The 20,966-nt window shown below is 41.7% G+C and overlaps 1 protein-coding gene across 7 annotated transcripts in view; it reads left to right on the top strand.

Annotated features, from left to right (window-relative positions):
• The window catches only part of N4BP2 (NEDD4 binding protein 2), a 44,099-nt gene extending 33,112 nt beyond the window's left edge, over window positions 1–10,987 (top strand). For 5 of the 7 annotated variants that reach the window (XM_069791364.1, XM_069791342.1, XM_069791347.1 and 2 more), the window contains 5 exons: window positions 458–596; window positions 677–886; window positions 3,147–3,315; window positions 5,140–5,263; window positions 6,090–10,987. In XM_069791364.1, coding sequence (XP_069647465.1) covers window positions 458–596; window positions 677–886; window positions 3,147–3,315; window positions 5,140–5,263; window positions 6,090–6,135 — 688 coding nt within the window. In that variant the 3' untranslated portion in view covers window positions 6,136–10,987. Of the gene's footprint in view, window positions 1–457; window positions 597–676; window positions 887–3,146; window positions 3,316–5,139; window positions 5,264–6,089 lie in introns of those variants that run through there. The other 2 variants (XM_069791372.1, XR_011326085.1) reach the window with 2 other exon arrangements.
• Window positions 10,988–20,966: the final 9,979 nt, after the last annotated feature.

Here is a 20,966-nt window from a genome sequence, read left to right as displayed (position 1 = left end):
ATTTAATAACAAAGCTTGACTGGAAATACAAGGATTTTCCTGCATAATGGTTTCAGAAAATGGAGCTACTTTTAAACTATTTGTACTACCTAACCCTGACCAGAGAAATTTAAGATGAAGTAACTTATCCAGCCCCAAAAGCAGTGTTTACTTCTAAACTAATGTCTGTTTGATTAAGGTAGGGTGCAATTTACTTCAGTATTTCATTGTCTTTTTAATATTCAAGTGCTCCTCAAGTACATTTCAATCAACCAAGACTGCATGTATGTTGATGCCAGTAATGCAGTACAGTGAGTCCACAAGCCTTTCTGTAATAAGGTGGAAACCTCCATTCCAATGCTTTATTTCCATTGTCATCTATTTCTATAACAATATCAAGGTTTGTAATATGCATTTTAATAAATGTAGCAGCTATTAATGTATTTGTAAAGTCACAGATTTTACTTATCCTTTACAGCTACTCTTTAGAACAAACCGAACAGTTTCTGAACTGTGTTCTGGAGGCAGATCCTGTAAAAACAGTTATAGCTCAAGACAATGTTCAGCAAAATGAAATTGTTTCTTCCTACAGTGCTGCAAAGAACCGGGAGAAGAAGGTATTTTTATTTTTTGAAAATAGTAGTTACTAACATATCCAAAGTTATGTTAATGAAAACACCCTACAATGCATACTTAGCTTCAACATTGCAAATTCCTACAGGCAAAAAAAAGTAAGGAAGAGGATGATCCTTTGAGTGAAAAATTTCAAGAATTTGAGTATCCACAATATGATGACTTAAGAGCAGAAGCTTTTTGTCACCAGCAAAAGAGACAGGAATGTTTGAAAAAGGCTGGGGAGGCCTATCGCATGGGTATGAAGCCTGTGGCAGCATTTTATGCACATCAGGTAAATGTAAATGTTGTGCTTTTTGCCTGATTTTGGAGAGGTACTTAAATACTGAATCGTAAGTGATAAGAAAAACATTCTGCCTACTAGAGTTGATTAATTTGCTCAATTACTGTTCCATGTCTGATTGTTATATTGAGAATCACCTTACAAGTAAACTCCCTTTCACTAGTTGTGATGCTGATACAGGAAGCTAGTGTAACCAAATTCAGTGCCAGACCTCATGAAAGATGATATTTAGTGCTTAGTCACACATCACACATGCTTGTTTTCTCATAGATCTCATTCTCGCATCCACATACTTCTAAGCACCAAGGTTTGTGTTCATGTGGTCTGGCCAGGTTCACTCATGTGACATGGACTGTAGCAAACACCAGTATTTGAATCCTTCATATGACCCTTGGATTCCTCTTAATTGGTGATGAACTGTTTTTAGACACGTCTTTTGTACTTTTTAGGAGTCAGGTATTAAGATGTCAACTTTTGACTCAGAATCTTGCTTGCTTCATCCTTGATAAATCTTGGGCAAGATTGCTGCCTGCTGTCTTTACTTCCTCATTCTGACTATCTTTATGGCTACAGGCTGTCTTGGGTTGGGATAAATGAGGTGTGGTATGCCATGCTTTTTGCCATCCATCTGGTTTTGGAGTGTAGATCTGCTGCTGATGAGTGTTGTGTGCTCTGGCCTTGGAGCACAGGCTCTCTGGTCTTGATTCAAGCACGTTTCTCGATATATACCAGTATGATTACTGTTGATCATTGCTGTTGATCGTATTCTTGATTATAAGTATCAACTGTTCTTGTAACTGCTCCTGTACATTGGTTTCTTGGTGCCTTCACATGAGATCCTTCCATTCACACTACTCTTAAAAATTCTGTTACAAATATCTTCAAAGACTGTAGCTTTTTTTCTGATCTAATAGCATATAAAAGTTTGATAAGAATTCACATTATAGAAGCATTTAATTCTAAACTATGAATTGCATTACGACAGAACAAAAATGTAATAACGAATCACTTGAATTTTCTTATCTTAAAAAAGCTTTCATGCAGTTTATGTTTAGATTGTTACTATGCATGTAGGAAATACTGATTATTGGTCTTTATAATGAACTCTTTATGTTCTTGGTTTATACATTCTTAAAGTTTGGAGAGATTCTCAACAAAGGTCTCCATGCTTTTAAATAGAAATCTACTTTCAAGTCCTTACTTTTGTTCTTGGTCAGAACAACAAGTACAGTCTGCAAATTTATTACATATTTTCTTTTAGGTAATAAAAAGGCAAACTAAGCTGCCTTTACTCATGAAAAATACTTTATGCTTGGTGGCCTTAGCTGTCTTGGGAGTCCTCTGCAAGTGAGAGTTATGGGGCTGGTGTCTCTGGTCTGCCACTAATATACTTCAGATGATCCATTTTAAGAAAGACAGGCTGTCACTTCTGTTCTCTTGAGCCTTTGTCAGTCCAATACCTGGATTTAAGTCTTCCATTCCTTTTCAGACTGTGCCTACAGATCTTCAAAGACATAATTTGTTACTTCAGTCTCTCAGATACTATCTCACTGCAAGGTTCATGGGAAATGGTACTTGTTCACTGTGTAATGTGAATAACCCTGTACTGTTCCTTACCCCTAATCCAATAGGGACTGTACTGACCTTGTCAGTCATAAAAGATCTGTCAAGTGTATTAGGAGAGATAATAGGCAACTATTAAAAAAAAAAAAAGTAAAAAAAAAAAAAGTAAAAAAAAAAAAGGTAAGTGTTTGTCCTTGGCTTGTGTGATTTTTAGGGAATGTGTTTGGAAGAATTAACCTCAACTGTAACACTCAGCAGGTTTTTCCTGGGCTGTTGGGCAGTTTCTCTGATGTTGTTTCATTAAATTTTAGCAAAATACTTACAGAAAGTAAAATTCTATTGTTAGGATAATAAATCTGAAAATCAGCATGGAGTGTAACTTTTTAGCTTATGTAAAGACCTTATGGTTTTGTGCCCTTTCTGGCTTTTTTTCTTTCTTGTAAGCCTTTTGTTATAATTTCTTCTTTGTGCCAGCTTTGAGTAGTTTCTTAAGAACAGATTTCATGAAATCTCCTTGTGAGTAGGTCTCACTGAGCCTCTTCCAGAAGTTCTGTTGCGATTATAAATTTTACTGCTTCAAACTGTGAGTTAAAAGCACCCTGCCAGTACTGTCATTTTGAACCCAACGACCAGTGTGGAGCTTAGATTATGTCTCGGCATGTAATAGTTGCTGTGCTTCTGAATAAAGGGTCGTCTTCATGAGCAGAAGATGAAAGAAGCCAACCATGCTGCTGCTGTGCAAATCTTTGAGAAAGTAAATACTTCCTTGCTGCCTATGAATGTGTTGGATCTGCATGGTCTCCATGTGGATGAAGCTGTGAATCAGTTGTCCAGAGTGCTGCAGGAAAAAAGTGAAGGTAGGATTAAGCTAATAATTCTTGCCTCCTAAAAGTTATTCTCCTCATTTTCTACTAAGAACTCATGATGTATGGCAATATCAGAGGGAATGAATGTAATTTAATAACATGTAAAAACAACTGGCTTGTGTTTTATTTTCAAAGCTCGCCTATGGAATTGTTTTTCTTTGACATGGCAATGATTCTTTTTGCTCACTGTCTTGCCCCCCCGCCCCGTGCCTCTTTGTAAATCCTTCTGGTTTATCCTTTATGTTTATTTTTTTTTTATTGAAGACTTTATCCTTCCTGGCATTTTTAACAGCGGTGGTAATGCAAATATTTGTGTCATCTTCGCATTGTTTTGTCAGAACTATGTTGCTTTTTTAATCTTTAAAGAAAAATGATTATGTTGGAGTTCTAACCGCAATGATTATATTGTCTTCAACTTTTACGTGAAAGTGTGTGATTTGAGCTATCTTTCAGAAACTTCCATATCGATTTGTCAGCAGGATCTCTTGAGATCAGAATACTGCTGCTTCCATAAATGCCATTTTGTGCAGTTTTGCTTGAGGGCTTGTTTTTTCTCCCAGTGGAGTGTTCAAGTACTTCGTGAGTGTTCTTGCTGTAAAAAGATACATTTTCTGCATTATTAGTTTACCCTATAAATTTAAGCACACTGGGAATGCTGTTATAAGAAATATTTCTTACGCAAGGTACTACTGCACAAAGCTAATTTTTTTGAAACTTCTACTCCACACAGTAGAAACAAGTGTTCAGTGGGGCCTTAGATAATCCTTTCCTTTCAATATACATCAGCGAAAATTAAATTGCATCATCTTGTGCTATTCCTAAAATGACGTCTGTATACTTTAAGCTGTAACCTAATGCTTTTTAGAGCTAAATTTCCTGAGCTGCATTTAAATCAGGAGTCCTGTAATGATGGTGGGGGCTTTATGTTGAGTCCATTCATCTAAATCTAAAAAAAAGTTCATTTCAGTGTGCATACATGGGAAAGGGATCCAATACTGGGCACTTAGTGCTGGCAGAATTAACAGTAAACTAATATAAAACCTAAATAAAGTTAAGCAAAAGAGAGAAAGAGAGGGTAGTTGAGGAAAGATGTCATGTGAACTGATAATCTCGAACTGGCAAATCTTGGCTTGTTGTGAGAATCCAGTTTAATTTATATTTTTTGCTCGTTTTCAAACTCTTCATCACTTTAGGTTGCTGTGATCTGTGGGAGAAGAACAATTTCTTTTATTGTCAGGGCTAGATGCCCTAATAAAGCTCATGTAATGTATTGATCTGTTGATTCATGTGCTCCAACATACCAGAAGTTAGTCAAAATAAGTGTGACTTAAATGTCAAAAACTCTGTGGATTTATATTTTCCTTCTTCTTCCTTTCTTTATAATAAAATATTATTTCTTTATTCACATTAATTTAAGATAAAATGTGAAACAGTAGAGAGAAGTGTCACTTAATTAACTAAATTATACCCACCTCTTTTAATTTTGCAATTTTAATTTACATCACAGGATTCCAAGTGAAGATTAGATGATAGAAACAGTAAAGCTGCTATGAAATTAGAAGGATTTTGTGATGACCACAACATGTGTATTGGAAGCAATCTAGATTTAAAAAGCTTGACTATATTTTTTCAGAATATCTTTTTCCAAAGAGGGGAAAAATGGCTATGTTTATGTAAAAGATGCATAGTCAGCATGGGAAAGCAAAGTTCTAAATCACTGGTGAGAGTTTACAGAAGAATGGATGGAAAGGTTATACTGAATGCCAAGTCTCTGCTGAGGGAAAATTTTAACCGTTACAATCCCTGCTGTTACAGCGTACCAGCAGACTGGTGGTAAACCATATCTCTGTGTTATCACGGGAAGAGGAAGCCATAGTCAGGGAGGAGTTGCTCGCATCAGACCAGCAGCTATCAGATACCTCACAAGCCACAACTTCAGGTAAGTTTAGATTTTTGATACTGATACATTTTTTTCTTAACCCACATTTAACTAACTGAAAATTGAAGTTAGTTTTAGAATACTGTTAAACTACTAAAGAGATAAAGGCAGGTCTGCTGTTTCATAAATCCAATGCAATTGTGTGACACAAAACCATCTTAATATGCAGCACCTATTAAATGTTAGATCCTTTACTCTGAGATAGATGAAAACACTATGAATGAAACTTATCTAACATAGTTTAGTTACATATTTCCATTCAAGGTTGCTAGCTTTACTGTGAAAAGTTGTTAATCCTGCTTTTTATTGGTCTCCAATACCTGCTTTAGCTCTCAGCTGCTTATGTGGGGCAGCAATTTAGCAAGTCTGAGCTGGCATCAGTGTGTTTGCTGCTTTTTCTTTACAGGTTTGTTTGAAGGTGACTGTGAAGGTGGGACTCAGAAATAGCAAAGGCTTCCTTTCCCATTTCCTTCTTACTTGCTACAGAAGACAAGGGAGAAAATCTGTTTTGAAAGAAGAGGGAGTGAAAAGGGAGCAGGAATAGAGGAGCAGAATGAATATAACCAGGAATATTGTGCAGTTGTTTTTTTTTTCTTAAATCTTCCTTTTAGTTCCTGCTGTTTTCCAGCTCTTCATCTCTCCAGACCCTGTAAAATCCTCCTTCACTGTCACATCCAGAGGACATAATGCTGATTTCCTGACTCTCACATGCATGCATACTTGACTGAGAAACTTAGCACTTTCTGTATGTTTGATGAGGGCTGAAGGAGGTGATGGCATTGCACATAGCTTTCATGTTGAAGCTTCTTCTTTTCTCGTTTCACAGGTTCACAGAAATAAAACCAGGCTGCCTGAAAGTCATGCTGAATTGAAGGGTTGTCGAGAATAGAAGAGGAATATAGAAACTGAAGTGTCAGATTACAGCTTAAAACATTTTGAACAACTGCAATAGTATTTTGTAATCTGTTTTAAAGGACGATATTTTATTAGAAATGGTCTCAATTTATAGCAAGTGGTTTTGTCAGTATGTTTCCAAGAAAATTTTTGTGTGGAATGGATCCTTTTTTGAACCTGCAAAAAGAAGACACAGGATTTGAAGTCTCAGAAATGCAGATTAAGAATTCTGCTGAGCAGTATATGATGTTTTAAAGGGAAGTAAAGGTACAATTTTTAAATATATCTGTCTTCTCAGCATACTTTATGTCTTTTGACCCTCACACATTTTAATTGCTGTGGATTCTCTGCTTTTAAAACATAGTACCTTCTATGAAGTTATTCTGTGATTCAGAACTTTGTGCTAAACCCTTCAGAAGAGCACAGGGGAGGTGGGAACTCAGCAACTACTGGTATTTCAAGTTCAGTTACAGCTGAGTGCTAAGTATTTCTAGGTTTCTTCAGAAGTCTGATGTAGTCTTTTTTTAGTGGTTATTTTGTGATGAGTTGACCAGTTCTATTGTCCTTACTCCATTCTAAACTTCTCCCGATATTGATGGAAGTTGCATATAAAGGACTGTGCATTAAGACCAGCTGTGTGTTTGCTAATTTTGCAGACTTAACTGTGATCTATTAAAGGGCAAAATAGAACGCTGTAGTTCAATCTCTACTTACACATAGCTAATACTATAATTTTGCAGGAAATGCCCTTTTTTCAACATCTACTGGATTAAAAGTGTTTCTTCCTTTATGGTTTTTAAATGGAGCAAATTGAGTACTGTTTCATTTTACAGGTGTCTAATAGTGATGTGTCTTCATTCTGTGTGTATTAAATTTGGTGATTTCCTTGTAGAAAATGATTGTCTGTGAGACATTTCAAATGTATTTTTAACATCAAAGTGAATGCTAATATGGCAGTAGTAATAGCCTAACTGGAAAATCTGGGAGTACAAAAGTTATTCTGTTGGTGGTGGTGTTGCATCAGCATCTAGAAATACTTGCATAAAAAACCAAAACCACCCCCCCCCCCCCAAAGTCCCAAACAAAACCCCTCCAAAATTAAATATAAGCATCTGTACTTTGGCAAGTGTTTCCAGTAAGAAATCAGAACATTTTTTTAATAGAAGTATCCTCTAGAATGCTTTACTACTTTCAATTACGTCTTTGGCCCTTGAAAGGCATACAAACTTTTTACTACAAACCATTTAATATTTGTTCTGTTTTTTTTCAGAACAGGTGTGAGTTGTGTATGAGGAATAATATTAATAGGTTAAGGATAAATGGGAGGGGGGTTTAATTTTAAGCCTCTTTTGCAGTAAATTTTATGCAGGAACTACATGCACATAGAATTTGTTTATGAATCCATGTGTGTGTGCATGTTCTGCCATTTGTGTGCATGGGTAGTAATAAGCAAGGAACTCTGAGAAAAGCTGTGCACAGAAATAGGTTTCACTTGAGAATGTGTCTGTATAAGTTGCTGACAAACTGAAAGACATGATGTTTCCTGAATACCCATATTTACTGTAATATATACACACAGTGAATGCAATGTATGGTAGACTTAAAAATGAGTTTGTCATGCTTCAACAGACACAATAATCTTTTCATGGTGATTTCAAGTGGAAGAATAGCTTGAATAATATTTAATCAAAGGGAGTCATACTGGAATAATAGACTGTCATAACAGGTTTTATACTTTTTGTGGGTACTTAGTTCATCTGAATTGTGTCCCTTCTCTTTTTCTTTCTCTCTGGGCTGCTCTGGTAACCAGTGGGTGAAATACAAAAGATCTGTGCTCCCCAAACAGCACTAGCAGAGCTGTTTCTGCCACTGCACGATGTCCTGTGTGGTGAAGCCCACACTCCATCCTCTATGACAGTGCGTAAAATGGACTGAGATGTCATTTAGGCACTTGGACTCTAGCCAGCAGTTTAGACTATCTGCTGTCCAGGGTTGCAGATGCTAGAATGCCTCAGCGGAGCTAGGATCTTTCTTTTGAACCAAGGAACTTCCTTCTACTCCTGAACAAGTTTTCCTTAGTACTACTGTTTATAACAAATGGAGATGCAGCTCTGTGGGGTAGCTCTTTAAAGCGTAGTCCCTTCTGGTTGGCCTGGGTGGCTGAGTTACCCAGCAAAGGTCCCAGTATATGCTCAGAAGTGTTGTGTGTTGAGCTGCTGAGTGCCCAAGCCCTACAGCAATGTACTTGTAAACTGGGAAGTGCCAACACTTCTGGTTGTTTTGGGAGGGGGCCTGGTTCACTCAGCATGTTCATACCATTCCTGACATGGACAAAGACAGCTTAGATTTCAGTCAAAAGATGAGCAGAAAAAGTTGTTGTCTTGCCCATCTGTTCATCATAATCTAGTTGTTGACAAGTTTACCCTGGAGATGAGAAACACAGCTTTTTACCTTCTTCTGGCCTAGCAAGGGGACAACGATTGTGCTTGACTCACGCTTCCCCAGAAAACGCTCTAACCAGTGTTCTCTTGAACAGGGGTATTCTTGAAGTCGCCACTTCCTGAGCCTCTTTAAAAATCGCCACTGCAAGCTAAAAAAATGCAAGATCAAGGGGACAAAAGAGATTAAAGAATAAAAAATGCATGAACAGTCTCTGAAAGAGGGCTAAGACTCTTCAGAAAATAAGCTGTTCCCACTGAGCTTCAATGTCGCTCCATACTATTTTTTCATCTCTTAGTCCTATTTGGATAAATGCATAAAAAATGCTTAGGGCAATACCCCTTATTAGGCGAGTTTGTTTTCTCCACTCTGTCAAAGTCAGCAGAGAATACATAGCTTAAGAGCAATTTGGAGTACTTCTCTCTCTCCCCCTCTCTCCGTTGCCCCTTTGGGTACACGTTGAAGTTCACTAAGGTACTCTGAATACCCTATCTGGTTAGAGGTTGATCATTTACGTGGTATAAATTGTTTGATTACAGGCTGAACTTTGATGGAAGATGATGGGTTAAAATCTTAACACAAGCAGAACCCATCTTGCCTTTATTGAAGTTAGTGACAGAGGCGCTATCAGCTTCAGCAGCTCGGGGTGAGGCATTGCAGTTCCAACTCGGAGAAAATATGATGAGCTCAGCCTTTTTCTTCCATAGGAGCTTAAGCATGTGCTTAGAAGCTGTGCTGAGGTGGATACAGAATGGAGCAGAAGATCAGTGCACAGAGAGAAAGAAAGTAGACTTTTATTAGTAAGGATCTCCATGCCTTCAGCTACTTGCCAAACAGTCCAGAAAAAAAACACTGGACTTCTTGTATTTCTTTGACTGTTTTTATAATGTATAGTGGGATGAATTATATCAAATATAATTGTTTCAAAATGGTATTTCAAAGTAGGTCACATCTTAGAACTTCCAGATTTTCTGATGTCTTTTGCAGTTACATCAGTGAGAATTCTGAGGTATTGTGTAAATTCTGTATCATCTTATACTTTTAATTAAAGTAGCACTTAGCAGTATTGCCACCAGCACTCTGAAATAATGTGCGACTTAAAATACCTATTTTGTGTACCACTTTTTATTCTATTCTTCAACAGCATGTGGTTGTGATGACTGATAGCCTTTAATATGTGACTTTTGGTTTCTTTTTTACAAAACGTTTTAACATTTATCCCAATTTTTAATTTAGGAAACTTTATCCTTTTTTTTAATACAAAATTTAATGCTCATGCTAGCATAGATGAGTAATCTTACAGTAAAGAAAAAAAAAAGGCCCAGAGGTGCAATGAAGAAAGTTGTTCTCCAAAGTAATGTCAGTGTTTAAAAATATATTTCAGTTGATTATGAAAGTAGTAGGGCAAAAGTGATTTAAAAAAAAAAAAAATTTCAAGATACCTTCATAATATTTCAATGACTTTGGCTTTTGCATTTCACAGTATGTGGTACAATTTTATTGAAACTTAATGTTTTTATAGGCCTATTGTAGGACACCTCAGGCAAAGTTTAACTGGCATTTTTTTGTGGCTGTTGGAAACCATTGTGACTTGGGAATCCCCATTTAAACAATGTCCAGATGCTCTAGTCATAACCTAGAACATCACTAGAACTAGAACATCTGGAACATCACTGTTGTGAATATGTACAGTGTCAGAGAAGATCTTTACGTGCTTAGTAGAACATGTATTCTAGAAGGTTTTACTTGAGGAGGTGAAATGTAGGCAATTTGTTACTTAATCTTGCCACAAAATATGGTGGGTAGACAAGAGAATAATTGTTGATAATGGCAAAGAAGGATCATCATAAATGTAATATGAGAAATTATACATAGACTTTATGTTACTGATGGTTGTGTCTTCAAATGCAATTCACATTTCCAGAATAATACTGCCCTCTTTGCAGAGCTGAGGAGATGATAGAGTATGAACATAGGAACACTGTAACAAAGAAGAGTTCATTGACTTACCACAATTCCCAAGTATCATGTTCTCTTAAAAAAAAACAAACAAAACTAACACAAAACCCAACCAAAGCCCAACTGTTCATGCTATTTCAGCTAAATAAACTGTGCAGAGGATTAATGACTTGTATGTGAATATGCATGTGAAAAGACCTAGTGTTGCAGCTACCAGTTGTAAAAGCTGTTAGGACCAGTACATTGGAAGATAGCAATGTCTGTTTTTAAATTAAAATAAAAAATGATTTTTTTATTTGTATAAAGTTGTAATTTTGCTGTTAACTATAACTTTCATTTTTTACTGAAATACAATTTTGTAATTTGCATTTAGAATTTCTAATGTGAAAAGGAATTTACAAAATCTAGTTTAATAAAGGATTTTTGCCACAAGTATAGCCTTCTGTCTTTCCTTGGAAGACTACATTTCAGCTTGTATCAAATTTTGTCAAATAGTAGTCTTGGAGTTCTGCATGAAAGCCGCTTGCCTTGACTTCAGGATACCATCTGTAGAGAGATGAAGCAACCATCTGCAGGTGTTCAAAGGAACAGATCTGTGGCCTGATTTTAAGTGTTGCAAGTGGGAACTGAATGCTCACATTACTGAAAATGAGGGTCACGGTTTCAGATTTTTTTTGGCCTGAAGTAGCTGAAGAGATGCTGTTCAGGCCTAGCTTATTTTGTGGGAGAGTGAGGGCAGTGGTGTATGTCAAGGGGAGGGGCAGGTATGACCACTGTAAAGGTGACAGTTTGGGGGAGGGAAGTGTTCTGGGTAGAACTCATTAAGTAAGACTGCTTAGGTAAGGGGCAGTGACAGGTCGGGTCCTGAGGAAGCACAATCGCTGTATCATTGTGGATTCAGAGCTAGTAAGCCTGGCTTTTCCTAAGCCTGCTCTGTGCAGATATTCCTGTGTCATGATCTGGAAATGTGGAAAGACACCTGAAAGCAAAGTGCTGGCTAGAGTCCAGCCTATTTTATTAGCTCAGGTTCAGGACATATGGCTTTGACCCGAGTTAACTGTTGCAGAGTCATTCCTATGACTTCATTGCCTTGTAGCTTGGATAGACTGCAGAAACAAGCCAGGTTTGTGCATTTGCACAGCAAAGCCCTAACTAATAAGCTGTTAAGAGATCAGGGAAAGTGGGTTTTGGGACACATGAAAGCTTGGCAGATGCTGGCTTAGATCTGACACAGCTGATTCTGAGCCACAGCTATTAGACCACAGAATCGGTGTCTGTTTGCATGTGTGCTCTTTACTTACAGGACTCCCTGCTCTGGCAGTGTGGCTCAAGGTCCAGCTTGGGGATTAGTCTTTCAAATTGTGTTTTTAAGCTGGAGGTACTGCTACTAGACTTGCCTTCTCTTCGGAGGCAGGACAGCTCTTCAACGTGGAGATGCTACTTGACTCCTACCCTTGCTAAACAGTCTATCCTGATTGACCAGCTTCGGTTTCAGTTCATGCCCTTATTTCCTCTGTGTGCTGGGCTGGCTCTGAGCTCCTCTTTGCTTGCAGCTGGGAGTTTTCTCCTTGACAGTGCCCTGGGGGTTTCTGAGAGTCCTCCCTATTTAAATATGAGAAGTAGAATATTTTAGTCTGTCCTTACTTATGGAAATTATTTGAACTTTAAGGCTGAAAATTGGAAGTGTGGTAAAATAAAAATATTTCTGGAGGCAAACAAATTTTCAGCCCAGATCATGAAAGTACAATCAAAGGTTTTGTCTGCTGGTGGAATGCATTGGGTAGCTTGACAATAGGTGGTGCCCTTGCCAATGGCATAGGGTGATGGTGGCAGGAGCTTTTACTGTGCCCTTACTAGAGCTGTTGTTTCTCTGTATGACGTGCGCTAAAGGATGTTATTACACATCACGTGCTGTTCGTTTCTTCCTCAGAGGGAGAATACTGTATTTGGAGGATTGTTTTGGTGACTTCTTTTTCTTCTTTACAGATGGGTGGGGTAGATTTTGTTTCCAAAATGTACTTGCTGCTCTGTGCTAAAGATGGGCAAGACAAGTTCATTTTTGCACTCAGATTTGAAGATGATAATGTTGGGGTTTTTCCTTTAGCTACCCTCTGTTGTTTTTTGTAGGTTAGTTGTCTGGATGCTTGGACAAATCAGTCTGGAGACTGACACAAAGACATTGTGCTGTTTGGTGAAGTCCTATGCCACTGTGGGTGTTGCTGGTGGCACAGAGTCTTCTTGAAAACCCTCATGGGGAAGGACCATCTTGATGTTGCTTGACTTTCTGCATTTGGCTTGGCTAGCAATGGCCTTCTCATTGGTTGCCATCATTAATTCTGTGGGATCGGTCAAGAGATAAAGTTCCCCTTTTCCGATAGCCTAAGTGGTTTCTACATGGCATGGAGCTGGGAGGTACTGTCTTTTGAGGACTGGCTCAGAGAGCCTGTCCCATGAACAGGGCCTGTGTTTGTCCCAAATGACAGTTAGGACCTTCAGAGGATCTAGGAGTCTTTACCACCCCCTGGGCTGGTCTGCCCTGTGTCCCTGAGTGCTGGAGAGCCCTTGGAATGCTGAATCAGGTCTGCAGCCTTTCTCTCCCACACCTCAATGGAAAATATATCGGGGAGATGGTGAGGAAACCCTGCAGGGCATGGAGATACCCTGTAAGCTCTAAGAATCTTGTGGGGAAGATCTATGGAGGCATGTAGATGAGCCACGTATAAGGGGCCATGTTGCCAGGTGCAGGCACAGGCCCTGAAAGATCTTTGGGGAAGGCCAGCTACTGGATCCAGACCAGTATCAAGAGACTGCTGTGTCGAAGAAGAAAGGCCTATTATAGCATGAGGGGCTTTATGCCAGAGGATGGAGGGTGGCATGGAGTAGGGGCATGCCAGTGAACTGAGAGGGTGACAAACACTAGAAGGGATCTGCAAAAGCTGATAGGGAAAGATGGTGTGTGGTGGGTGGGCAGTGCAGAGGCGTCCAGGAGACCATGTAGTAAGGTACCATGCATGGATGGGGCACTACTTCTGGGGCAGCCCGTTTCCTCCAGCTCCAGCAGAGCAGTGCTGTTACATCCAAACCAGCATCCAAAGCAGACTGTGGCTGGGATGCACCATTTGGAGGTCTCGCTGAATTAAATGTAGTAGATAGGGCTCAACATCCTGTAAGCGACTTGTTTTGCACTGTGTTCAGGTTTGGGGCTTTCTTTTAGTTTTATTTATGTAGCTTTCCTATTTTAAGAATGCTACAGATCTTTTTCTTGACTGAGACAAAAACTGTGTTGCAGACTTTGAGGGTGGGGTGGGGAGGACATGCAGTTTTGGTAGCTTTTTGGTGAACAAATGGGGCTTTTGGCATCCATTCCACGACGGAGATTTAGGCAATCCCTGCCACTTCAGGGTTTGAAAAAGGCAGCCATGTATCCCCAGTGCCACCAGAGGTCCCCATGGCCTGAGACCCTTGTGCTGTCGTGGTGTGTGATCTTTAACTCAAGCTGCGGAAACAGAAAGGACTGAGGGGGAGCACAGGATAAAAGCCACCATCTTGCTTTCCTCCCTATCGTCCTAAGCTGTTTTGTGTCCTCTGTCATGGCGTTGGGTCTAAAACAAGATTTGTGTACTCCTTGTGAGTAGGGAACATTTTTTCATATGGCTCAGGAGACACTTTACATGACTTGGGGAGCGCTAAAATAACAGTAAAAATACTAAATACTGATACATTTCCTCTGTGTGATCAGGATGTAGTATCTGTGACTTTCTTTGGGCAGTAGGATATTAGAGTGTGGCAGTGCTGCTATGACGATGGGTCTTTCTACAGGCTTGGTAAGCAACTGCATGGATCATTATTATTTTTGTGTTATCTTGAGAAACAGGACCCTCCTTCTTCTTACGCATCCATGGCTGGTCATACACACTGGACAGGAGAGCAAGCAATGGAATCCTCTGCTTGTGCCACAAATTTAATCAATTTGGTCTGTAAATGGAGGAGTGGTAGTCCTGTCAAGACAGACTGTGGGAGCTCTGCATAATGGCTAACTCGCAAGGCATTGCTTCCAATTCCCACTTCATAAGTCAGGGTAAAAGTAGTCTTTCTCACCTGTGTGTCCTTCTTGCCATTCCAGATTATCCCCTTTTACTGTCTTTCAGTGCCATACAGGCAAGCCACGGCTGACTGGGAACTTCATCTTTTCAGCATTTATCAAGATAGCCATGTAAAGTGGCTATCTTGATATACTGCAGAGAGAACAGAACATCCCTGGAGGGATGATGCACCCTGGCTGGCAGGGGGTTTTCCCCCAGAAGGCGCTTTGGGAGCAATTTGGGGCACCTACGTCAGGCTCCTGTTCTGAGCCTTCTTCTGGGGAAACATCTCCATGTTCACGGACTAGAAAGGAGAAACTGGCTGGTGAAGTGGGGAGCCTGGGACTGCACGGTATGACTATCCCCATCTCCTTCTTCAAAACAGGAGGAAGTGGGAAAAGCACATTCAAAATAAAAACAGCTGCTGCCTTCACCTTGCTGATTGTCCCAAGAGGAACAGCTTCTGACTTTGCTGGGGCAGGAGGCCTAGTCTGTGCTGGCATTTCTTTTCCTGACAAGAATAATGTACAGATTGCGGAAATAACGAGGCGGGGCAGCGCTGCGGGGTGGGAAGGTGCACAAATGGAGGGGGGCCAGGGCAGGAGCGGCGGCTGGGGAGAAGGGACAGAGGAGCACCTGGTCCTGCTCGCCGCGGGAGGCTGCCGGGGGGGGAGAGCTGTGTGCTTGGCCTTCTCGTTGCTGGTGGTTCTCCCGGGTCTGGGAACTGAGCTGCCCTGAGCTGCACTCGAGGGGCTGCTGGGGAGGCAGGCAAGGGGGAGCCCCGGGGCGGGCAGGCCGCGGGGCCTGGCCTGGGGCTGCCTGGCAGCAGGGCTGGTGAGAAAAGCTGCTTCCTCCGGCACTTCCCTGCTGTGACAGAGGTCAGCTCGTCGCCCTCCTAGGCAGCGTGAGAGGAGGAACCAGCGTTTCCTCAGCGCTTCTGGCCTCCGTCACCGTTTTCTTGCCGGGGCAGCAGCGCTGGGGAGCACCTCGGCTGCTCTGACGCTTGGGCAAGGCCGGGGGGGAGTGCGGGAAGCTGACCTGGCCCCGAAGCCATGGAGTAGCCTCAGGTTGGGTGTGATTTCACAGAGAAAACCGCTGGAGCCTCCTCCACGGTTTCAGCAAAGCCACTGGGATTATTTTTGCATTAAATCCAGATGAGGGAAGGAAGTGTGAATGTCCCTGGGGAGAGAGAAAATTGCAAAAGTCAGACAATTTACAGAAACAGATGTGGGCTTGCACGCTATGCGTGTGGAAGTGTTTGCCGGCAGGAGAGGGCTGCCCCTCAGACCCCCTGAGTGGGGCCTGCCAGCCCCAGCCGGGGCTCTCCTCTGCCTGCCCTGCAGCCCTGGCCACCGCTTCCCTGCCACAGGCAGCCTGCCTGCCTGGCCGCTCTTGCCCTCTCCCTGCCAGCTCCGGGGCTGCACGGCCACTCTGTGCTCCTCGGGGCTGCAAATATCTCCTAAGATCTCCAGCAAAAAGCGGCAGTGGGCAAACGCGGAAGAAATCTTGTTCCCTCAGTAGGGCGGGTGGGTATTTGGGGAATTAGTACCTGATTTGGGGGAAGAAGATTGAATTTGTTCTCAGTGGTGTGACTGCTTTTATGCTAGACTGTCTCAGAACAAGAGACGGGGGAATTAAGTAACCTTCACTGCAGTTCCTAAGCACATGTCTCTTTCAAGAAAGCGGAAGTAGGTTTTCATACTGCCCTGGAGGAAAGCACTTCCCATACATTGTCCTCAACACCAGTTCTGCACTGGCGTCATGGGAGGAATTGGGCTAGGAAGTTAGCACACCGGTTTCTGCTCATCAGATACCAAGAAAAAAAAACCAGGCGTGTAAATGTTAGTTTTGTCACACAGCATATGTTGCTGACAACCCGATCTCAAGAGAAATATCGCAGAGAAATATCTAATCAGTAACCCATACACAGCGGGAAAACATATAAAAGTATTAAAGAGCAGTTCTGTAGTTAAGTCTCAGAAAGAGGGGAAATCTCTGCCTGCCTTGTCTGCACAAGTGTAGGGGTTTGATGTATGGAACGGAGCTGTATCCGTCTTGAAAAGAGGCTGGACAAACGTAGATGCACACACCCAAGTGTTAGTGCCAAACCCAAGTTTGATCATCATTTGCAGAACTCGGGCTTCTCTGTTTTGGGCCCCAGAGGTCTGTGCTGCTCAGGTGTGCCCAGGTCTGAGTCACTCAGTGCCTTGCGCCCATCTCAGCACTGTTTGCACCCAGAAACTAGGTGGCCCAGGGCCAAATGCCCTGCTGCGGGTGTAGCTGGAGGGCTGCTCTGTGGCCACCTGAAGCATAGGGCAAGCCTGTCACTGAAGGCAGTTCCATTTCTGTGTGACAGGGGTGACAGATCTGTTTTTGCAGGGCAGATGGAGGTGCTCCTTGACCAACTCTACCTGCTATATATGCCGGCAGTGCCCAGGCTATGGCTGCCCCATGCTGCCCCTCTGCCTCCTGATGGCCCTCACATGGGATGGCAGCCAGCGGAAAAGGTGGCTGGAGGTGGTACCTAGCTGGCCTGGAGCCTATGCCCACAACAGCGGGGACCTGCAGCTGTGGCCGCAGCTCCCCACTAGCAGCACACCACCTCTCCCTCTGCTCCAGAGCTGTGTTGGCTCCTTTGGCATGTCTTAGAAGAGGCAATGGCTCTGGAAGGGGCTTAAGAGCGTTGAACTTTGTAACTTGCTCTATAACTCAGGAGGGAGGTGGGATGGTCGGTAGGGAGGGGGTGGCATTTCAAGCATGGTCCCGCATTTAGGCTTCTCTGTTGGGCATACTCCAGCCTCAGTATGCTGGAGGACTTTGACTCACCCTCTGAAGACCTTTAGTCCTCCCCACATGATGTGTCAAGAACCCGCCTCATGCCAGGTTTTGAATTCCGTTTTATCACCACATGCCTCAGTTTGTGCCACTGCAATACAAAACTGAGGGGTGTCTAACCACTGTGTTAGCTTGCTGAGGAACCAGAGCTTAAATTCATCAAGGCAAAGTAATTAATGGTGTGAGAGTTTTACCAAAATCCGTGTAGGAACTGCTTGTGAAACTGCATTTTCATTTCCCCTTTCAGATTTAGTTCTCTGACAATGAGTAATGCGGCAGAAGTTGCTGTGCCCAGTCTACTTTAGAGACTTTAGCAATGCTCTCTGCCACGCTGCGAGGAGGCCTCCCTTTCTCCAAGGTATCTATTCCAGGGAAGGGAGTGCTTTCACCTCCAGGTTGAAATGGGTCTGGGCAACCTACCTGATTTCCCCTGTACTGCCCAGGAACCCGAGGGAAAGCAAATAGCCACATCCCAGTTTTCCCAACACACAGCTGGCATCTTGAACACGTACAGTTTTCCTGCCTCCCTTTGAAAATTTTAACAAAAAAAAAATTAGGCTCTTCTTTAACCAAATAAACACACTTCTTGTGTGTTGTTTATATCTCTGGTGCAGTGCCTAGACTTAAGCAACAGTTAGCTTATTTTGTATAATATAATGATCATCTAGGACAGGAGAAAGGCTTGTAGGGCTGAATACAACGGGTATCGAGAGTGTCATGGTTTACTTCCTGAGCATTGCACATACCATACTATTTGAGGCAGACCAAAATCAAAGCTGAGCAAATCTGAGAACAAAAAGGAAATCAGGCAGAGGGGACAGGAATAGCTTCCTTCCTTGATCTCGAACCCCTTCCTAACATCAGCAGCCTGCTGGTATCTCCGAGTGAGACAGATATCAGTGGATTAAGAGACAAATATGACCTTTCATTGTAAACTGGCCCATGTCTTTACATGACAAAACCCTGGATAATGTTATTATATGTAATTTGTCATCAATCCTTAGTTATTTGAGGTTTAAGACTTCATTTTTTGCTGTCAACTTTTCAATGCAAAAATAATTTGCAACTCTCCACTCCACCCCCGTAAATATTTTCCACAACAAAGTGTTTGTTTCTGAAAGTTCCACATAATGACTCATACTGAGTTGAAAAAAAAGAAGCAATGTATTTTTTAATGTATTAACAATATTCTCTCACAGCCAGATGTTCCCCTTCATTGCACAGCATGAAGAGGTGAAAAGGAGCAGAAAAACTGCAGTAAGAAAGAAAGAAAAAAAAAAAAAGGCAAGGACCAAGAGAAATGTGTCAGGCTGCAATATTACACCTAACTTGGGAATTGCCTACTTGTTGTGGAGCTGAAGGTCTCTTTGTGGAGTTCCAGATCACTAGGAAGTGAAGTCATGGAGCAAGTGCATGAAGCATGTGCATCCCTAAGAAAGGTCTCAAATTTTTATTCAAAAAATCCCAAAAGAAGGAAGAATCAAAAATAAATCTAACATTCAATTATTTTTGAGAAGTTATTGGGTCAAGATGCTCCAGGAAGCCTGGTGGAGGGAAACGGGTGGAAATCAAGACATGTTAGAACATGTTTCTTATTCTATAGTCTTGTTCTTTTGCTGAACTCACTCGATTCAAAAGTTGTTTATGAAGTATTTTACAGATGGATGCGCTCTTTATCCAAAATGCAAACTGCTTAGCCAGATGGCCTCACATCTGGATTAGTCTGCAGCACAAACCAGAAAAGAGTAGTTGCATTTTAAGCAGCTGCTATCTGTAGCAGACCTAAAATGGGTGATGATCACCAAAGACATTTATATCAATATAATTTGCGAATGGTATTTATTTTTCTACTTCTGACAAGCCACGGTGTTCTGGTGGAAACATTTCAGAATGTTTGGGTGTCTGATTTTCTTTATCAAGATCGCAATGGAAACTTACTGCCTGATTGCATGCACTGGTATTGGGAAACCCAAAGCCGATTAAGAACTGAAGAATAGGTGTTTAATGTGAAAATTAAGTAACACAAGTTCTCACATAAACTGATAATGCACTGAAGTCCCTTATCCAAAATCTTGTCTCAAACTAAAAGGAAGATTGAAGCTTTTAAGAAGATAATATTCAAAAAATGCCTTCTGTGAGCCACCCTTCCTTACCTTCATCCCTGTTGATAATTAACTGAATTTCATTTCATAGGGGAAAGAAACAAGTTGATTCCCCAGCCTAACTGCACAGCACTGCTCCACAAGCTTTGTATTAGCAGGTTTACAGCATGTTTACACAGGTTATGTTCTTTCAGCAGCTATTTACATTTTTGGCACAAACTGCCTTTCATCTACACATAAATTATCTTTTTGTTTCCTTTTTGCTTTATCTTGTAATTTATTCTGTTGTTTTTTAATCATTCTTGGAAGCGGTATCACTTTATCTTGGAATGCATTGTACAGTCATAATGTTAATGTGGACAAATTCGTTAGCTGTCTTCAGAGAGTTCCCATCCTGCAAGGAACACAAAATGCATGGTTTAGGTCTGGATCAGGCAGCCTTTTCCAACTGTTTCATGGCTAGAGATGGTCTAAAATGGCTTCACTGAGCCCAAAATGTTTTCTGAAAAGGACTTGGATTCCATTTCTCTGCCTCTGGGGCCAGTTTCAAGGCTGCTGGGGAACCCAGTGCTCATGCCTGTGACTGAGGAGCAGAGAGCCCACTGCACACGCTGGTCACTGGGGCAGCTCGCGTTCAGCTCTGGGGCAGTTCTGCTGTGCCAGGGTTCTTGGGCTGCTTCAGGAGTATGGGACAGGAATGCCCTCCCTGCAGGCTGATTGCCATCATCCAAAGTGGACAACCTCTTGTGCTCACAGCTCCTGGACTATGGACCATTGACCCAGCACTTGAAATTCTGAAATTGTCATCGGAGCTTTGCTTTTGGTGTTGTGGTAGGAAAGGTGGAAGTGATGAGAGTCTGGGCAGCTCAAGCTGTCTATGCTGGGAAAAGCGGGAGTCTCCACGCCTGTGGTCCCTCCTCCTGCTCAGCCTCCTTGTGCTGGTGAAGAGAGGACATGTATGCTGGTAAAATGATACTGGTCAATCCTAACCAATGCTACTGGGGAATCCTCACTAAATTACGGCAAATCCCTATAAACCAACATTGAATCAGCCCAAAAGTGCCTGCCTTGGGTTTTGCACAAGGTCAACTAAACATGTGTACTCTCTTTTTTTAAAGGCGGGACCATATTCCAGCTTGCATAAAAAGTCTCGTTCGTGCTACTGGAGTAGCACTGCCAGGCATTTGTCAATCTGCTCCTTTCCTCCTAGCATGTACAGGAGCTGCTGGGCTGCACTATGCCATTAGCTGCTGTAGCAGAGAGGAGGCGGCTGTAGGAACAGCAGAGTGCAAAAAGAAAGCTTTCTGCAGCCTGGAGGTTTTGCCCCCCTCCCCCATCTTCAAGGTTTTTACATCTGCTCCCATAGTCACCAAAGAGAGAAAGACATATACA

This window comes from Haliaeetus albicilla, chromosome 1 (genome assembly GCF_947461875.1).
Source record: "Haliaeetus albicilla chromosome 1, bHalAlb1.1, whole genome shotgun sequence".
NCBI lineage: Eukaryota > Metazoa > Chordata > Aves > Accipitriformes > Accipitridae > Haliaeetus > Haliaeetus albicilla.
This window is presented reverse-complemented; position numbering and strand designations above follow the sequence as displayed.